At 38.8% G+C, this 19219-nt stretch overlaps 1 protein-coding gene across 1 annotated transcript in view; it reads left to right on the top strand.

The window, feature by feature from the left end:
- Positions 1–11565, top strand: part of LOC140362755 (fibulin-2-like) — a 31639-nt gene extending 20074 nt beyond the window's left edge. The window contains exons 10-17 of the mRNA XM_072448925.1: positions 1734–1871; positions 3043–3180; positions 3981–4109; positions 6041–6166; positions 7246–7362; positions 7439–7567; positions 8557–8680; positions 9616–11565. Of these exons, the coding sequence (XP_072305026.1) occupies positions 1734–1871; positions 3043–3180; positions 3981–4109; positions 6041–6166; positions 7246–7362; positions 7439–7567; positions 8557–8680; positions 9616–9973 (1259 nt within the window). The 3' untranslated portion in view covers positions 9974–11565. The remainder of the gene's footprint in view (positions 1–1733; positions 1872–3042; positions 3181–3980; positions 4110–6040; positions 6167–7245; positions 7363–7438; positions 7568–8556; positions 8681–9615) is intronic.
- The last annotated feature ends 7654 nt before the right edge of the window (positions 11566–19219 follow it).

The raw sequence follows: 19219 nt of genomic DNA, 5'->3' as shown, positions 1-19219 counted from the left end.
GCTCTGAAGGTGGATATTCTTCTCTCATTTCCCTTGTGCTCATTGTGAACTGAAATGATGTTTAATCAAGCAAAAAGGCTGTTCGCGTCGCAGTTTGGTTCAATGGTGAGTGTCCAAACAGCTGCCACTTCAGACCATGTGCACAAACCAAGAGTGGAACAGAAAGATCTGATCAATTTAAAGTTTTTACGTGACTATAATTTATGAACACAATGAAGAACTAATTAGCCTCTTCCTCCGTCCTCAGAACATCCTCTAAAACATCCTTTCATCTTGGAAAATCTGTCATTTTAATACAACAAACAAAGACAAGAAAGATTTGAAAGATTGAAATAGAAGCAATTAAGCGTCATAATAATACATTTTATTAGTGCTTGGGCTACCACTCTAGCAAAATAAGCTATAAGAAATGAAAGCACACTAAGTGATAAAGACCATGTTCTCAAAAAGTTAATGCAACAGCTAAATGTCTTAAATGACTAAAAACTGTGAACTTGCATCTAGATTTGTAACAGGTTGTGGTAGACTCATCCATCACTGTGATCTCTTTGTGGCCGGAGGTTCACTCTAATATCTATAAGAATATCTGTGGTTATGTTATCTGTGCGCCTCTTTTCACTCGGACTTGAGGTTGTGTGAGCTGGTCTCACTGAGGGGTTTGTGAGAAGAGTGAGAGTCTGTGCTTTTAGACGTAGTTCTGGTTTTGTTTATTCTGTCTAACTGTTTTACAATGTGTGTGATAATAGCACACTCCCTTCTTTGTGGATAATACAATGTTCTAAATTAGATGCAGACAGCACACGGCGGCCTGATTCTGACCCTGAAGAGCTGCTTATACAGTATGTCTGAGATGGGGCAAAATACAAAGAAAATGGTCGTGCCCCTTCAAGTAGAGCTGAGAAGTCGGTAGTATCACTGCTTATACTGGGGGTACCAGCCCCAAAATAAATAACTTGATGGATTGGATACTTTTTGAAAAGGTGCAGAAACTTTCTGCACCAATTCTTTGATTTTTCAGAGTAACAGAGTGAAATAATGTATTAGGTTTAAGGGTGAATAGTTGAGCATATGAACTGCATGACCCCTGAGTGATTGAGCCTCTTTTCTCCATTTCTTCCTCCATTTCTTCCTCCACTGCTGCTGTTCTGTGCCAGGGCTGTGTCAGGAGAAAGAGGTTAAATCACTGCACACCTTTATAAACTGCTCTACTGTGCCAGTGAGGCAACTCTCATGCTCTGTAATTACAGATCTGGGTCTGCGAAATCAACCAAACCAACTCACTAAATCACTTATCTAATAATGTGATCAACTTAATGATCAACTTAATCACTGATTCATTGAACTTTCAAATTCAATTAAAACAGATAATTATACATATTATGAGCAGACAAAAGAATTTGCTTCAAGTCTGAAGTTGTTGTTGTTGTTATTGTTTTATGGCGGTTGACATCCGAGTGTTGCATTACCGCCAGACTTTATTCCTTAGACTTTGTCGTAGTCCTAAAAGTTCTTCTTCCAGTGCCTTGACTTCCAGATAATATTGTAAGATTACACTTCAAGTCTGAAGTGTAATCTTACAATATTATCCTTTCATTTCTTTAAAAAGTCTATTCTCTTTGAATGACGTGAGTGCTGTGAATATTGAAGGAGCAGCCATTGATCCACAGTGCCATCCTGTGGTGGATTTGTGGTAGTACTGTAGTTTGAGTAACTTGACAAATGTTTTCTTTCAGATGTAAATGAGTGTGCTGAGGGGAGTCATAGCTGTGGTCCTGACTTTGACTGTGTGAACACCATGGGGTCATTCAGGTGCAACCCCAAACCTCGCTGTGCCACAGGCTTCAGCAAAGACCCGCAGGGAAACTGTGCAGGTGACGCTAACACTGTCCTCACCACGGGTCTAAAACAACTCAACCAAATAGCTCAAAGTTGGAATGGCTATATGATTATACTTAAAGGGCATAGGTGTCAAAAACTGTAAAAAGTATTTGTGTGCTTTAGTGGTAACACACAGTAAAAACACATAAAACTAAAATGTTACTTAACACTTTTTGTCCTCAATTGTCTTTGTTGCAGTCATTTTGATAGAAGTTGTTTTATTTTCAGACATTGCCTTTGTTAATCACAGAAAAAAATCCCACGAGAAGATTTTGAAAACAGTGATTAATTTAACTGAGGCAAATCAATACACGCCTGATACAAGAATGAACCGCAAAACTTAACTCATGTACTACTTGATGTAATTACTGGATTAATGTTAAATATAACAAACAGACTGGCTTCCACTTGTCCCACTTTCACATGGAATTATTCATACTGTACTGTCCACATTGCACAACTGTAAATAAATCAAATAAATGGTATGAAGTACCATTTACCAGTAGTAGTTACTACTGCATTGTTGTTGTTTTTGTACCTGACCATAAGATATCATCAATTTTACAGAAGTAGCCCAATTGTAAGTCTTGTTTGTAAAACAACAACAACACATAAATCAAATAATGTGTGAAAAGTTTGTTGTTTCAATTTACACATTATTCTACTTGAGTATGGTCGACAAAGTTGTTGTCACTTAATAGTACTGTTCTCAAGTACAAATGAAAGCATGGTATCCAAAAAACTACTCATAGAAGTACACATGTGTTAAAAAGACACATAAATGTACTTAATTCTATGTAGCAGAGTACTTCCCACCTCTGCGGCCGTGTCAGTGGGGTTAAATGCCACACAGACAGCAGATCAGAGCTGTCGGGGGCTGAGAGGGGCGGATGAAAGTCAGTGCTTCTTCAATGCAAACCTATGCACTGGAATTAGCCCCCAGGGGCAGGAACTGAGACATGTCGAGGCAGCATGAGCACTGTAAAGAGGAGAGAGCAAGAGAAGCGCTCGGAGAAATGAGAAAATGTCACACAACAAAGTTAACCGGGGGAAAGTGTCTGTGCGCTTTGATTTGTATCGAAGGAATTGCCCTGTAGTAGCTCCTCCCGTGCTTTTAAGGCTCTTCCTCTTATTTAATACGGATTTTAATGTGCTTTTTTACAGATGTTGACGAGTGTTCTTTGAGCCCGCCATGTGGTCTGGGCTTCAACTGCATCAACACAGTGGGGTCCTACTTGTGCAATAGAAAGATTATCTGCAGTCGCGGGTATCACTCCAGTCCAGACGGGTCAAGATGCATCGGTGAGATACACAATTAGACAAATACACCATTGTACAAAAGTATGTAGAAAAAAGGAACTACAATTGCCAGGCCTGTGCCGGCTTTGGCATGGAATAAGTATAGTATTATAGTATAATATAGTAATCAGAACTCAAATCAAGGGAAGATTGCAAGAAATCCGCAAAGCCTACTGTGTTTCTTTATATTAGAAGCTTTCTTTGTGGAGATTACCTGTTCACCCTTTGTCTGGGAGGCTTTTCTCCAGGTTTTCCCATCAGACGTGTACAACACAAGCCAATCCTCCAGACATGTGCTTCCGAACAGGATTGGGGATTAGATCTCGAAATGGATCCCTGCGAAATGGTCAAACACATACACCAAATTATACCCCAAAAATCTGACTTAAAATGTCACTATCGATATTTATTTTCGAAATGTAGGGTAAAGTAAAGAACAGATGTGTCGGTTTTGAGAATCTAATCTCGAAGACAAATGGAAATGTATGGATGAAGTACAATCCCCTGAGTCTAAACAGGCTTTGCATCACTATAGATTTCCTTGGCACATTACTGACCTTTCCTGAATTATTCATAACCAAATGGACAAACGTTATTCTGTATTTACAAAAGTAGTCTTCAAAATGTCATAAAGACAATCAGGCAGAAGACAAGATTGACGCGTGTTGATTTTTCTCATTTCACACCCTGTGATTGAGGCACTTGTATCAAAGCAAATCATTTTATCACAGCAAACACACGGGACTATCGCCGCATGGATCTTGTGCCCATTTGTTTGTCTAACCTCAGTTGGTGTCTTGTAGATGTGGATGAGTGTCAGAGCGGCCTGAGCAGATGTGGGGAGGGTCAGCTCTGTCACAATATGGCCGGCTCGTACCGCTGTGAATGCCAGACGGGCTACCAGTATGACACATTCAGGAGGATGTGTGTAGGTACGTGCACAGTGCTGCAGCCAGCTCATTTTGCCTTCAGTTATAAGCCTGGGCACTTTTTTCTTTCTTTTATCTTCTCTTCTTTTTTGCTTTTTTTCAGTTGAAACAATATAAACATACTAAACACAGAACATATAACATTACACGTCTAGTCCTTGATTGTTGTCCAGTTCGTGTTATTCATTTCTATGTGACAGCCTTTTTTCCTGCTGCCAAAAGTACGTTCCAAAGATAATTTAATGTGTCCATGTCAGGAGTTTTGAAGCCCAAACACATAGTATTGAAACTGAATGGGATGATGACGATGTCAGAAACAGCCTTCAGAGCTTTATTGATCTCAGTCCAAGCAAACGCATTCAATTTAGAGGTGGGCAGTATATCAACATTGTTGTTGTGAAGATATCGAGTGTATAGTTTATAGTTTATAGTGCACTTTTGTGATTCGATTTATAGACACATTTTTCTGATAATTAAACCACACCTAATACTTTTGAAAACATGTTTTTTTTAATTTTGTATAATTGAATGGTTTGGCATATGTCCCAGTTTGTACCTGTCTCAATGACCTGCACATTTTCAAATTCACTGTAAAAGTCAGTTTTTTCAGTCTCCTTATAACTGCTTTTTTGCTGTTAACACATTTCTGTTAGATCGTCAGAATATATATTGTTGCCAGAGTACTCGAAAAACAAACACATATGTATATATATATGTCTTTTCGTGATCACCCACCCTCACTGTATTGCACCATTAAAACGGTTTTAATGGTGCAATACAGTAGTTCCTTGCTCACCCAAACCCTTTCACATATTGTTAATATTTACATCACATACATACATTTTGCGCACAAAATGTGGCTTTTTAGGTGTGTTTAAGAATTAACTTGTTGACTTATCATGGCAATGTTTTGTTTTTGGTTGAAACATTGTAAGAAAGAGATTGTTATTTCTTACTTCACCTTCCTCTAATATTCCTATGACTCTTAAGTCTCCTGCTTAAGTATATTCCTACCCACGCTCTGCTGCTGTTTACTATTCTGAGCTGGTGTTTGGGTGGCTGTGGCGACTGGCTCGTACCTCTCTGTCTCCTGCTGCAGAGCTCTCACATTGCCCCCTACTGTTTGTGATTCATTGTGTTTGTGACCCTCAACTATGGACTCCACTCAAGTCTTTACACTTCCACCATTCAGACTGTTAACATGCAAAGAACTTATTACACGTTTTATCTGCTTATTGTCTATGTAGTACGACAGCTGCATGTGAACTGTGTCTTCATTAGGGCTGCAACGACTAAATAACTTATCATAACTAGTCGTACTCAAAATGTGGATTGTATTTTAGACAGCGTGAATATACAGACTTTAAAACACAAATGTAAAGACCTTTTTATAACATCGGCTGCGGTGTCATTAATCCATACCAAACATAACAAATACAGTTGGGCAATATGGCAAAAATATTGATATTGAGCTTACTAAATTTTTGATTCAATTTTGTTTTCAAAAACAAAATAAGAAACACTTTTTACGTTGATATCGTGAACATCATGAGTCAAAATCTCTGTCAAAAAGTCTGAACCTAGCTTGAAACCACTACTATTACTGACAGAAGATTGGCAATTAAAAATACCCAAGCGGATCATTGACGATTAGAATTGATTCGCTCTCAATCTCGATTAAAACTTGATAAATTGCCCTGTCTTCATTACAACAATGTCTTCTTGTTGGCAGCACATAAAACAAAGCAATTGATGTTTCCCTGTCATTCTACTGTAAAAGCACTACAGCCCTAGTTATCAATATGTGCATTTGTAATATATTTTGTGATAGATATATACGTAAGCCGCTAATAAAGCACTCCTCAGGTCACTATAATAATGCCAAGTGATGTTCCCCGTGCTCCAATGACGTGACTGCCTGTGCTTCCTGTCAGATATAAATGAGTGCTGGCGTTACCCGGGCCGCCTCTGTGCCCAGACCTGTGAGAACACCCCGGGGTCCTACTACTGTTCCTGTACTGTAGGCTTCCGCTTATCCAGCGACGCCAAGAACTGTGAAGGTACAGTTAAATGCCCCCGTGTCTGAATATGTGGGTGTGAGAGCCAGAGTGCAGCCATGTGTACGGCGGCAAGTCTCTGCACGCTCTGGGAATATGCGCATGGAAATACACTTCACCATGAATCTATGTATGTGGGAGCAGGGTTTGACATCAGCGCTGGGGCTGAAGTATGAAGCAATTGTTTTTTTCATGCTCAGAACATCTATATTGTGGAGTGTTGAGAAGTAATTATATACATGTACCCACATTTCATGCAGAAGACACATTTTAGTACAGTTACTTTCCTCCAATCAAAGTTATACATTGCAGTACATGATCATGCACCATAGTGAAAACACAGCTATTGTGGTGAGTGCAGGTGCAATTCTTCCTTCTCAATTTTATGATAAATAAACAAACAAAGCTGTTTTTAATCGTATGTTGAGTTTTTACTCTATTATAATATGATCTAAAAATAGAAAAAGATTCAACTGTCGTCATCTGGAAAATCTGGAGTCCAGATGACTACAATCTTACAAAGAATATTTTGGACAAATGAGGGATTACAATACATAATATTGTACTCCAAAAGTATCTATAATACTGTACACTGATTGGACTATGTACAGTAACACCATTACAACATACATTTGAATGCAAGTATTCAGTATTCTGTAACTAGTATTCTTCCCAACACTGATTGTGAATGTCAACTTTGTGTCTGACAGCATCAAAATGGACACCCTCACGTCAACAAAAGCATCTTGGTACTTTTGTTGGAAGTATTTTACCATCTATTTTACATGTCCATAATGCTAATATACGGTGGCCATTCTTCCAGTCATAGGACAAGTTATAGGCTATTGCTAGAAAATGATATTAAAGCATTGACACGATACACACACTTAGTTAATGCTGTGCTGCACAAGTCCTCTTAACGGAAACACTGGCAGAGCTGTCTTTTATAACCTTTATTGTTGTTGTTGTTTTTTCTATGGACCTTGAGTTGGAATATGATAAGTTATGCACCATACTACATGAAGTTAGCGCTACAGACACATTCACATCACGCTAACACTGACCATAACCTCTCTTCTCAGATGTGAACGAGTGCCTGTCAAACCCGTGTGGGCAAGAGTGCTCCAACTTGTACGGCTCATACCAGTGTTACTGTAACCAGGGATTCTTCCTCCGGGACGATGGGCACTCCTGTGATGGTATTTAACATCGTACTAATTCAACCACAGTGTTTTTTTACAAGATTCTAATCGTTTGCTAATCAATGTTCCTTAGATATCGACGAGTGTTCGCAGAGCAGTGGTCATCTGTGCACCTATAAGTGTGTGAACGTCCCCGGCAGTTACCAATGTGCCTGTCCCGAGTACGGATACACCATGGCCCCAAATGGACGCTCCTGCAGAGGTAAACATTATGAGAGTGCTTTCATTTTTCGGCATTATTTTTGAGAACAAGTGAATTGCACACCATCTCGTCATCGCTGCATCTGTGGCAGGAGCATATCCGGCTGCAATTGAACATTTTGTGCTCAACGTCTGTGTTAGAAGCAGGAAAAGTGCAGATAATGAGGGGTCTTCTTAGTCTGCAGTGGGCTTAATCAAAACTGGTCCAAGGAACTGCGGTGAATCAAAGAAACAGTGCAATTTTTTGTCGCGTGTGAGACTGCGTTTTAGGCCAATGACGTAACGATGTGTCCATTAGCAATAAGCAAGTGGTAATAGTTTTATGCCTGATGGATTTTAAAAGGTTTTAAACTGTCTAGTTGCAATATTGAGTAATTATTTTCTCTGAAGTATTACTGCGCCTCTGGGATTACACTATAAAATGTTATGGCCCAACAGTCCACTTAGTGTAGTTATTTTCTCACATAGAAGGCTTTTACCACTTTTCTTTCAAAAAGGCAAAAGAGTAGCACAAAGAATAAATCAGAAAATAAAATGTCAGTAATGTAGATGTAGCTCAATGAGGCCCAGTGTATTGCCACATTTTCTATTTTGCAAATGTCCAAAGTTGTTTGAGTCTAGTCCTTGATAGTCAGCTCATTCCAGTCATCATTTATTTTTTTAATTGCCTTTTTTGCCACTGCTAAAACACCATAGGTATCCATCCATCCTCTCCATCGCTGGAGCCCTTCATCCAAGATACATTATTTCATCATTTAGACTAATATCTGTGTTGAAGACAGTCCGCCGTGCCTCATTGATCTCAGTCCAGTTTTTATGAATAATAGGACTGTCCCAAAACACACAGCAGTGACGAGCAACTTAACAACCGCAGTTTCTCCCACAACCAGTATTTCCCTGTGAACGATGTGCACTTTCACGTGGCGTTACTAAATGCAGTGATACATTTTTCCACCTGAATTCACCACTTGCTTTTCCACCATTGTTTAGATATTGATGAGTGCACCACTGGATCCCACAACTGTTCTCTGTCCGAGACCTGCTACAATATTCAGGGAGGACACCGCTGTCTCTCCTTTGACTGTCCACCCAACTACAGAAGAGTGTCCGACACGTAAGTTTATTAAGATGTTAAATACTATACTTCATTCAAAAGTATTCTGACGCCATAGTGTGATAAATGTATTAACCAAGCGTAATCCAGCAGCACTAGGTTGTTCTGTAGCTCTTTGTTTACTTTTCATATTGTTCTATAGCTCTTTTGTAAACTTTGTATAATGTTTTGGACATTAGGTACATCTGCCGAAAGTTCAATCCTGAGATCTATAGTTTGAAATAGAGATAAAGGGCTGATAAGAGTCTATAGTTGACTAAAGAAATTCTTGGTAGACTAAAGACATTTTCTGTTGATCGAATAGTCAACCAAAAATGGGGTGTGGCAAAAGCTTTACAAAACGATTATGCATCTTTGTATCTAAGTAAATACAGTACAGACTCACAAAGATTTAAACAACTATAAAATACAAATCAAACTGAAAAAAACTCTATACACAGGACTGCTCTGGAGTTCATGCAAATGTAACTATTCATACAAAAACTTACTTGTATATTAAATGTAAAAAGTCAGATTAAACTCATTATTCACACTCAGATCTTCAGCAAACTCTCACTATACCTGCTCCTTTCTGCTGTTTGCCCATATAGATATGTATAATATATATGGTATAATAATTTCAATTAAAAAAATGAGTTGATTATTACAAATTTTAGTCAAATATAACACAATCAACTAATTAATCAACTAAATGACTAAGGATCTACAGCCCTAGAAATCAGCATTTTCTAATATTATTATGTTATGTTATTGATGCACTTTTTAACACATCAACAAATATTGGAGTTTTGGTTACTCTTCCCATTGTAAATAGTAAATAGTAGAGAATTAAACCATAAAACTACACCTATAAATCAAACTATCCAACCGGTTCATAATACTTACATAATACTAATACTTTAATACTGATGACACAATCCCGTTCTCTGCTCCAGCCGTTGTGAGCGGATGAGCTGCCCCAACCCCCTGGACTGTCAGACCTCTCCTCTCCGCATCACCTACTACTACCTCAGCTTCCAGTCCAACATCGTCACCCCGGCTCAGATCTTTCGGATTGGACCGTCGCCGGCTTATTCCGGGGATAACGTCATTGTCAGCATCACCCAGGGCAACGACGAGAACTACTTTAGCACCCGCAAACTCAACACCTACACGGGCGCGGTGTACCTCCACAGACAGGTGGAGGGGCCCAGGGACTTCCTCATCACCGTGGTGATGAAACTGTGGCGTCAGGGGACATTCACCACGTTTCAGGCCCGTATGTATGTCTTCATCACAGGAACATTGCTCTAACAGCTCTGGAGCCAAGGAAACTATGGACAAGACAGTAATGCAGACTATTGATTATTTAAGTATATCCAATTTGTACCACTAATGGAAGCACACGGTTGTGATTGTATTGTTATATGTACAATATGTCTTCTAAAGAAATTCTGCAGACAGTTTTCTTTTCAGAATACAAGAAGTTATCTTAGAAATCGGGGTACGTGGCAGTAGGATGCAACAATACTGAAAAATTCCATTGTCTCTGCCAATTAATTAGACATTTTGAGAACACAAAAATATTTTTAACAACTTCAACCCAGTAAATATTGGCACGATATTGCTCATTTTTATAATGTTTGCTGTTGTAACGTTACTCTTGGCTGCACAAATAACATCACTATAGCATCTGATGAACAACTCTTAATCTTTTAGGAAGCTTTGACAACATGTTGAAGTAGTTTTAAGGAAAGTAACTGGGTATCAGCAGATACTCAAACACAAGCTAGATCGGTGCATATGCGATTGGGCTGAGAAAAAAGGACAAAAATGTATATACTTCTATCATTTTTCGGAGCTCAATATATGGTATTAGTATCTATGTTTCTTTTTTTATATGTGAAAAAGTACATTTCCCAAGCCTAGGCTGCTAATAGAAAGTAGAAATGTAAATCTCCTTGTAACATGGACAGGCTGCAGGTTCTCTGCTCCACAGCGATGTGAAAACTAGGCACAACACTATCACAGCTCTACTATTTATACATTCAATTAGCTTAATATTTACAATACGCCCAAGTGTATATCTTGCATAAAATGTTTATATCTTCATAATTTATTGCCCAGCCCTACATGTGATGATTGGAAGTTCAGTATAGCCAAAACCCATGATTTGGATTAAAATTGCTTTAGAGTTATAGCTCAAGTTACACATATCACAATAGTCAATCTGTTAGATGGAGCACTTTGTGATCAAATTATTTTCGTTAATTAATTTGCTTGATACTACCATAATAGTGCAGCAACAACTAGATGTTTTTACCACACATCCATCTCCTGTTAATTAAACTTTAAAGAGAGTTGTGAAGAATTACCTGACCTTATTTTAGTATTTTACACTGTTGATTTTACACAGTTTTCTTTTATTGTTTATTTTCATTCATACATAATTCATTGACCTGTGGTAAAACCAGAACTCACTGTATCTGACTATGCTTTTGTGTTTAAGGGACATTACTGAAGTATATGCCACTTAGTTTGTGTATTTTTGTCTATCATAACTTTCTACTTGGATGTAATATATTTTTATGACCTATAAGATTGAACATATTTTATACACAGATTTAAATTCTCAAGTGTGTTTTATTGTTACTCTTAATCATTCCATCTCCATCCCCTTTAATGATCTTTAATGTGTACAGTATATGGAGAACATCATTTTTCTCTCCTGTACTGCAGTAAAAGTATATAATCCGTTCCTGTCTGGACTTGTCCCACAGTAAATATCCATGGCTATTTACATACCTGTTCACACCTTTCCCCTGAACTCAACATGAGCTCCATCCTGTCTCACACAATTGCAACACTCACAATTTATTACACACAATAAACCAATAATCACACTGTCTTGATATGAAACCTGATTATAGTAGTTTCAAATTAATATGAACAACTGTCTACGAGCCATTCCAAGAGATTCCAAAGAACAGACATGAAGTGTGACGCTGCCCCCTACAGGAGGAGAGAAAAAGTACACCCAGTGTTTTTGATATGAATGAGTCAGAATTAAGTAGTAGACTAAAATGAACTCTGAATCAGACAGTCTTACAAATGAAGCCCTCTTTTGGGTTATCTTGTGTCCTAGCAAACCCCCTGCTCTGCCCCAAACATCGGAAAAACAGTATATGTCATGATGACAGTTGTATTGATGAGGCACTCGTATCAAATACAAGGTTAAAGGCCACTTCAACAAAAACGATTGGACTGAATAATGATTCTGCTCCAGTGCTAGCTTTTGACCCTATTGTTATGATACGGTGGAAATGTAGACTATTTTGGTACTCAAGAAATGTATTTATGAGGAATATTTACTTTCACCTGCAACTGGAATTGTGTGATGACAATGATGATGTAGTGTTAGTTTATGCTTTTTAAACCATATATAATACATAAGTTATACAATAATAATAAAAATGGCATTTGGTCTTTACATGGTGAGCACTGGTTGATATATCTGTCCTCTAATTAGCTTTATCTGTCACAGAGGGAGATTAGGTGGTCCCATGTCAAGAACAGTGAATCATATTCTGCAGAAGGAAACTGCTCTCATCCATCAATGATTCAGGCAAAAGTGCAGGAAGTTTCAGAAAAAGAAAAGCATACTGGAGGAATTATAGAAGAGACAGAGTCAGTTGCACTTGTTTTCAATAAACCATAAAATACTCAGCAAGCATTTATGAATAGCTAGAATAAAAAACATAAGGAGCAGATGTTTGAAAAGATTATTACAATTAAAAACAAAACAAAAAACTAAATTGGAGAATAGAATACACTTTTGTCTATTTGTGTTAAGATAGTAGTAACAAAATATATGTTGAAGATGTGTATATTCTTGAAGACAAAAATACAAGGCTCACATCACCAGTGAAAATGTAAAAAAATGTGGTAGGAATATATTCAGTACAATATTGAAGCAGATCGTTAATAAGTTAATAAAGCATGTTTACTGGACTGCATGATGTGTCTGGAGGTGGGGTCCTGGCTGGTGGAGGTAAAGGTGACGTATGTTGGAGGTAAAGAGGGTGGAGAGAGGAGGAGAGGAGGGGTGGGCTGCTCCTCAGACTGCGCAGGTCTTTGATAGCTCAGGTGGTCATCACCCGAGGGCGAACTCTGCGTTAATGGGCATTCTGAGAGCAGACAAGCACAGGCTCGTGCTGCTCCCCTGCTCTTGCCATAAACACTGGGAAGTATGCATCATTAGATCAGACTCTCCTAACTATCTGGGACACTTACATACAGTAACCAGCAGAGAGCGCTGGCTGAACTTAAAGGAGACGTACCAAGCAAAAACTTGTATGAACTTTGTTATAAAAGTGTTCCCTCATAATGTCATTAGTTAACTCAAAGTTGTGTTCTGATTGAGTAATCCTGTGTTGTGCTGCATTTGAGTGTTCAGAAAATGTCTGTTTTCACTTACATCCTATCTCCACCCACATTCTTGTATACTTACCGTACATCAAGCTCCGGGAGGACAAGATGGCGGTCCGTTCAAATCAATGGCGTGTGCTCATTGGTGCTATTTCTTCCGCATTACTTCCTGGTTGTGGAGTTAGCTCTGGGCCTTTCTCCTTGACGCTTTGCGCGCACGCCGACAACAGTTCATAAATGTGTTTGTTGGACTGCTTTTAGTTTAACCTCAGCTCTTTCCCAACAACAAAGGATTATGGGACAGACAGGCCTCGGCTTAGGAGATGTGCTCTTAGTGGGATGAAAGAATACAGCTAGCACAAACTGTGCTTCCTTGGATTAAACTTTTTAAAAGCACATTTATAGCTATAATTATAAGATCAAAACAGTTCTTACATTTATGTGGTCAAAGGCCTCAACTGTATTGTGTTGTGTGGAGACATTTGATTTCCTCAAAAACATTACAGGGAACATATTAAGCTTTGTCTCAGGTATTTCGTTTTTGGGGCAATTGCAAGTACAGAGCAGTGGGCGGGGATAGGGGGTACGAGACATGGCCTGATCCCAGAAGCTAAGCAGGGAAGGCCCTGGTTAGTACTTGGATGAAAGACCGCTGACATGCCAGGTGCCACAGGGGGGTGATGGTACAAACTGTCCTTGGGCAAGACATCCGCCACCCAGGAATTAAAGAGAGTGTAAATGTGGGACAAAATATGGTAAAATGTGCATGTATATCATATGGTGATGATGATGATGAAGGTGTATGTATGCATGATCAGTGGTCAAATCATAGACCCAGGTTCTGTTTTTTTGTGAAGCATACGGTCGATCCATGGTGAGAGATAAGACAGAGCAAAGAAAAGATGGAGAAGAATTTGCCTTTAAGGTGAATACAGGAGAAGTATGTACTGTCGACTGTCACAGTGAGCTGCCTGTGGGCTCAAACCACATGTCATCTTATCACACTTCTGCAGATAGGACCCTGGAGTGAACAATATTGATTTTTTTTTCCCAGCATGCTGCCTTTTCCTTCTCACTCTGACCAATTCACTTCAAATGGACACTTTTCATTCTCTTTTAACATACACACCGACCTTGGGGAACAGACTAGTGTTTGGATTCAAGCCAGAGGTGGTTAAAGGAGGGACTGACCCAGGGCTCTCTCCGGTCCAAACTCCCTGGGTGGGAAGATTTACAGGAGGCCTAATCACAGGTGACACACACACCACAGACTTCTGGACCAATGGGAGGTGAAACAGATTATGCTGTGCCTTGTTAAAAGCAATTTTGACACTTTGTAACGGCAGACATTTGTGGCATGTGTGACTTCTGACACCATAAATTGTGTTTTCTTTCTTGTACCTTACAGAGTCTTGAAAAAAAGAAAGAAAAACTAGCATTCAAAGATAAATGTGTTTGATGTGGTACAAAAAGTGTTTTTTTTTTTGTTAATTGTGTGTTAATTGAACTGCTTGATTAACAGCTGGAACAAAGAAAATCAGGTATAGACAGGATTTTAACCTGGATTAAAGACTTTAAGTGCATCTAATTATAACTGTAAGCCTGACATAACATTTTCTAACTTATACTCCACCTGACTTTTGATTGTGGCTTATTTAAAGGGGCAAGGAAAGACCAAAGAACCACCCAGCCCATAGTTTTGTTTTGTTTGTGGACCATTTACCAGGGCTTATTTATAACTGGAATAAATGGCACAACTTCAGACTCACAGTGATACAAATATGATCTGTTTTCTTTGTGATTCATGGTGATAGAAAAGACCTTCCCAATATACATAAGTGACTGAATTTCACAATATTCAGCAAATGAATTTGCAAGATGCAACAGGCAGTGCAGTGCTTTCATGATGTCTGCATACCAATGTGACCGCAGTCTAACTATTACTCTCTTTATCTGGGCCCCCGCGGCGGCTCAGCTCCAAACTCTGTGTTCTGTTTCCAGGAGAGGTCTTCTTTAAACTGGTGGATCTGTGTTCAACTGTTTATGTTGTTCCCCAAAGCAAAGGCACTTTATCACAGGAGCCCGCTTGTCTCCACACTCAATCAATATGGCAATTTCAGGAAGATTTGACTCATTAGTTTTATCTTCTAGTGTATTGCTAAAGTAGTTTTGCCATGAAATGTTATAGTTCAATTGAAAATCATATTCTTTAAAACAAGCACCAATCATCATGTCAGTCACAACGCTTCATACGCTTGACACAATATCATTACAATGACTTGATTTGTTGTTATTTCTGCCTAATTGTCAAAATTGTCACTGATGCACACACACATATGACTCAGAATCACACGCCCAGATAATAGTTTCAGGAATACTTCCCTTTAGGAACTCGCCAGAACCTTATCTGGGGTTTCAGTGCTGGAGATTTCAGACATCCCCTGACATCGTTTGAGAGACATCTAAGAAATATATGGACCTTTCTGGCTGACAGAAGAAAGACAGAGCCTCAATGGAAATTCTGATCATGTTGAAACAGCCCTTCAAAGCCACACAGAGTGTTGGATCATATGAAGCAAATACAAAGATGAGTGAAGCTGTGTCAATTTGTCCAGACTGTGTAAACTTTACCTAAGAACTTCCAGATTCTTAGGTAAAGATTCCGGGGAAGATTGGTTCATCATTATTGGTCATCTATTACAAAAGGGAGCAACTATGACTCATTCTATTTTTTAGGATTTTGTTTCACTTTGTTTACACTTAGTCAGATTTAACTCTTCCCTAAGGCCTTAGTTATTTTATTACTTGTTTTAAGGATCCGCCGCACTTAGATCATTGATTTCTACAATATGAACACATTTTTTTTTTTTTTTTTTATAAAGTACCCCCGACAACGCAAAATAGCATTAAATTAAATGTAAAAAGTGGTATTAAGTCAAAAGAGAAGAGCGCGTGAAGCAATTTCTTGACAAACTCCTGCGAAAGTCTGTGACGGAGTGGGTCTGTCTCTCGGGACGCGCGCTCTCCCTGGGACCTCGCGCGCCTATTTCCCTGCTGCTGAGCGCCTTTATATCACAAATACACATTTTAAACCTGTTTACCACATTTTCTTCAGCGCGTTTTGCCGTGACTGGGTGGGTGGGGGAGGGTGCACACTTAAGCGTCAGTTCTGTCTGTATAAAAAACGCTAAATCTACAGTTTACAGTGTCTTGGGTAAACCCTGAAGAAAACATCTTTTGAAATTGAAATTATATTTATATTTTGTCCGCCTGTGCAATATATTTCATTTAAAAACCCGTAAACCAAGTAATAAAATAACTGCGGCCTAAGTGTGATGAGTCAACATTGCGAGATAGAGGTGAATGAAACATATTCATTACAATCATCTAATATCAGAATAAATATATCATAATTTAGCATCACTCTGAAGTCCATAGTCCACTGTGAGGCTTGGGTCTGGTCTGGACACTGATTCTTTACCATTCCAAATGCCTTTATAGGGGTCCAAACCTCCAAATAAAAACACATCTGAAAACCTGTCGCTGAAAAGGCTGCCCACAAAACATCCCATTGTGACACGCATCTGTAATTTCAGAGCGTTAACGCACACGTTATTCATCAAAGGAAAATTAAAGGCACCACAGCGCAAAGACTTTATATTATGTCAGTGGTTTCACCTGTCATCTGCCGACCGCCAATGCCGTAATATCAATGAGTCACTGTGGTCTGCCCTGCTCGCCTCTGATCCACAGGTGCACCATCTTCTCTCATGTGGCTCTGTCAGCAAATGTGCAGCTTGTTTTTTCAAGTCTGTGTCTTGCGTTGGGTTGAAATGCTTTGATTGGAGCTATGATTTTTACCTTCATGGAGCCACAAAAACTGTATAATTCCGTTTACTGATCCATATTGTTTGGATTTCAAAACTGGGTGAAGACATTTGTTAATTTGTATATTTTAGAGTTAATTTACAACCAGAATGATCAACTTTATGAGAGGTTTTGTCTATAGGAGTTTTTGCTATTAAGAGTGTTTTTTAAACTTCCTATATGTTATCTGTCCTTTTCCTTTGTATCTACCTGCGTTGCAACAATGAAATTTCCCCATGTGTGGACAATAAAGGATTATCTTATCTTTATTATTAATCGATACAAATTGGAGGAGGAAAAGCTCATTGCACAAACACAAGATAAATATTTGTATAATTTTGTCATCGTAAATCATCCAGACTTCTCAGTAATATTAAATAATTTGCATGTTGATTTGCTATTGCTTTCCAATGTTCCTGATCCAACTTTATCATGGCTTGGAACTGGCAAAAAGACTACAAAAACACTTACATGAATTGTTTCCCATCTCACTTTTCATAGAAGTCCAACAAAGGCGGAACACAAAAGATCGTGTTCACATTGCGTTCCTTCTTTGTAAAACGGCGTCTTATGAATGTGATGGTTGTGTCCTTCCTTTGGTGTTTCACATCATAAAGCTCGTGGTATGCCGCCGCATCTGTTTGACCCCATCTATTCAGTTTCTTTGTTGTGCACTCATTCACATCGCCACAGCACAGGCAAACAAATACGTACACTTACAAAAGAGCACACCTCCGCTATCAGACATCTATGTGTGCGATAACCACTCAGTCCCAGTCTGGCCTCAGCTCTGTGGGAATTATTACATTTAAAAGCATATCATTCGACTCATTTTACTCGGTTTGCTCAGTTCCACCTTGAGATGTCAGGAGGTTGTGCTTCTCTGTGTTTTTAAAGTCGATTTACTTATGCCAGATTTGTACTGATTATTTCTAGCTCAAATTCCTTCACTTTAGAGCTTCACTCCGCTCTGTGCAAAGGTGTGAAGAGTAACCAAACTTTGTACTCAAGTAAGAGAAAGTTACAGAAGTATATGGTTTACAAGTGAGATACAAAAAGTAGTAGGTTCAAGAGATTAAGAAAGAGTAAAAAAATAACAATGCACTAAATCATATCTGAAGGAGCAGTGTAAAAAAACACAAATGTTCACAGTGGGAAGAGTAACCAAGACTCATTTAAAAGTGTTTACACTCTCACATATTGTATTCAGACAGGAGAACCGTAAAAGTGTAGTGTCTGAAAACTACTTGGAGAGGTACTTATGTGTCATCTGAGTACTACCCATTCCTTATTCCTGTAAATTGTGAGCTTGATGTCTCTGTACATTCTCTATTCTTCTCTCTCTCTCAAAAAAAGACGAAACCAAAAGATATTAATGCGAAAATGTATAATTCGAAGCTTTAAAACATGTAATAGCTAATATGTCCACAATTAGTAATTAATTGTGCCATAATATTACACCAAGGGAGGCTCATATTTTCTGTAGGTACTTTTAAGAGCGGAGCACTTCTATAGTTATTTATAAACCCTAATATGGAAATCCTAGCTTACATAGTCTCATTTTGAAAACTATGTTCTTGACATTTGAGCATTTCAGGTGTTCTTGGATGTCCTATGACAAAGATGCCTGAAATGGACCTAAAGCAGAAACTGTAGCGTATGGAAAGTGTATGGAAAGTGTATGGAAAGTGCATAGAAAGTGCTTGGGGTGTGCAACGCGGCGTCTCCTTTGAATCTGATGATGCCGTTTGGATGGTACCTGCAGCGATACTATGCTCAGCGAAAGAGCACTGATCAAACAACTGCCAATATGAAAAGGTGTATTCTCCAGCACCTCAGGCTGTGACAAATGAATAGAGCTTCTCTGGTTTCTCGCTTTCTCGCTGGGGTTGGAAACATTTTTCTATAATTGTGTTTAATTCTATGTTAGGTGTCCCTACACTGCCACACTATTTAGGTTAGGGCTAAGCTGCAGGAGTCTTTCAACTTTTGTCATCAAGGATTTAGCTAATTTGGCGGCATCATCAGATTCAAGCAGCGTACAAAGCGTCCTCTTATATCCTCGCTATGACAAATGTTGCTTTTATGTTTTTAATTGGATGTTTGTGCGATATGCTAAAACCCCCCTCTGGATCATTTAGGCGTCATTTAGGAGTCAAGCGGCAATTGGGAGCCAAGACAGGCTTTAGAGAAATATGCCAAAACTTCAACAACAAAAATCATCGATCAATTATGTTGAAACTGTTCTTGCTCTGTCAGCATTGG

Source organism: Eucyclogobius newberryi, unplaced genomic scaffold (assembly GCF_026437365.1).
Source record: "Eucyclogobius newberryi isolate DKJ021-1_F unplaced genomic scaffold, fEucNew1.0.hap1 SCAF_17, whole genome shotgun sequence".
NCBI classification, from domain to species: Eukaryota; Metazoa; Chordata; class Actinopteri; order Gobiiformes; family Gobiidae; genus Eucyclogobius; species Eucyclogobius newberryi.
This window is presented reverse-complemented; position numbering and strand designations above follow the sequence as displayed.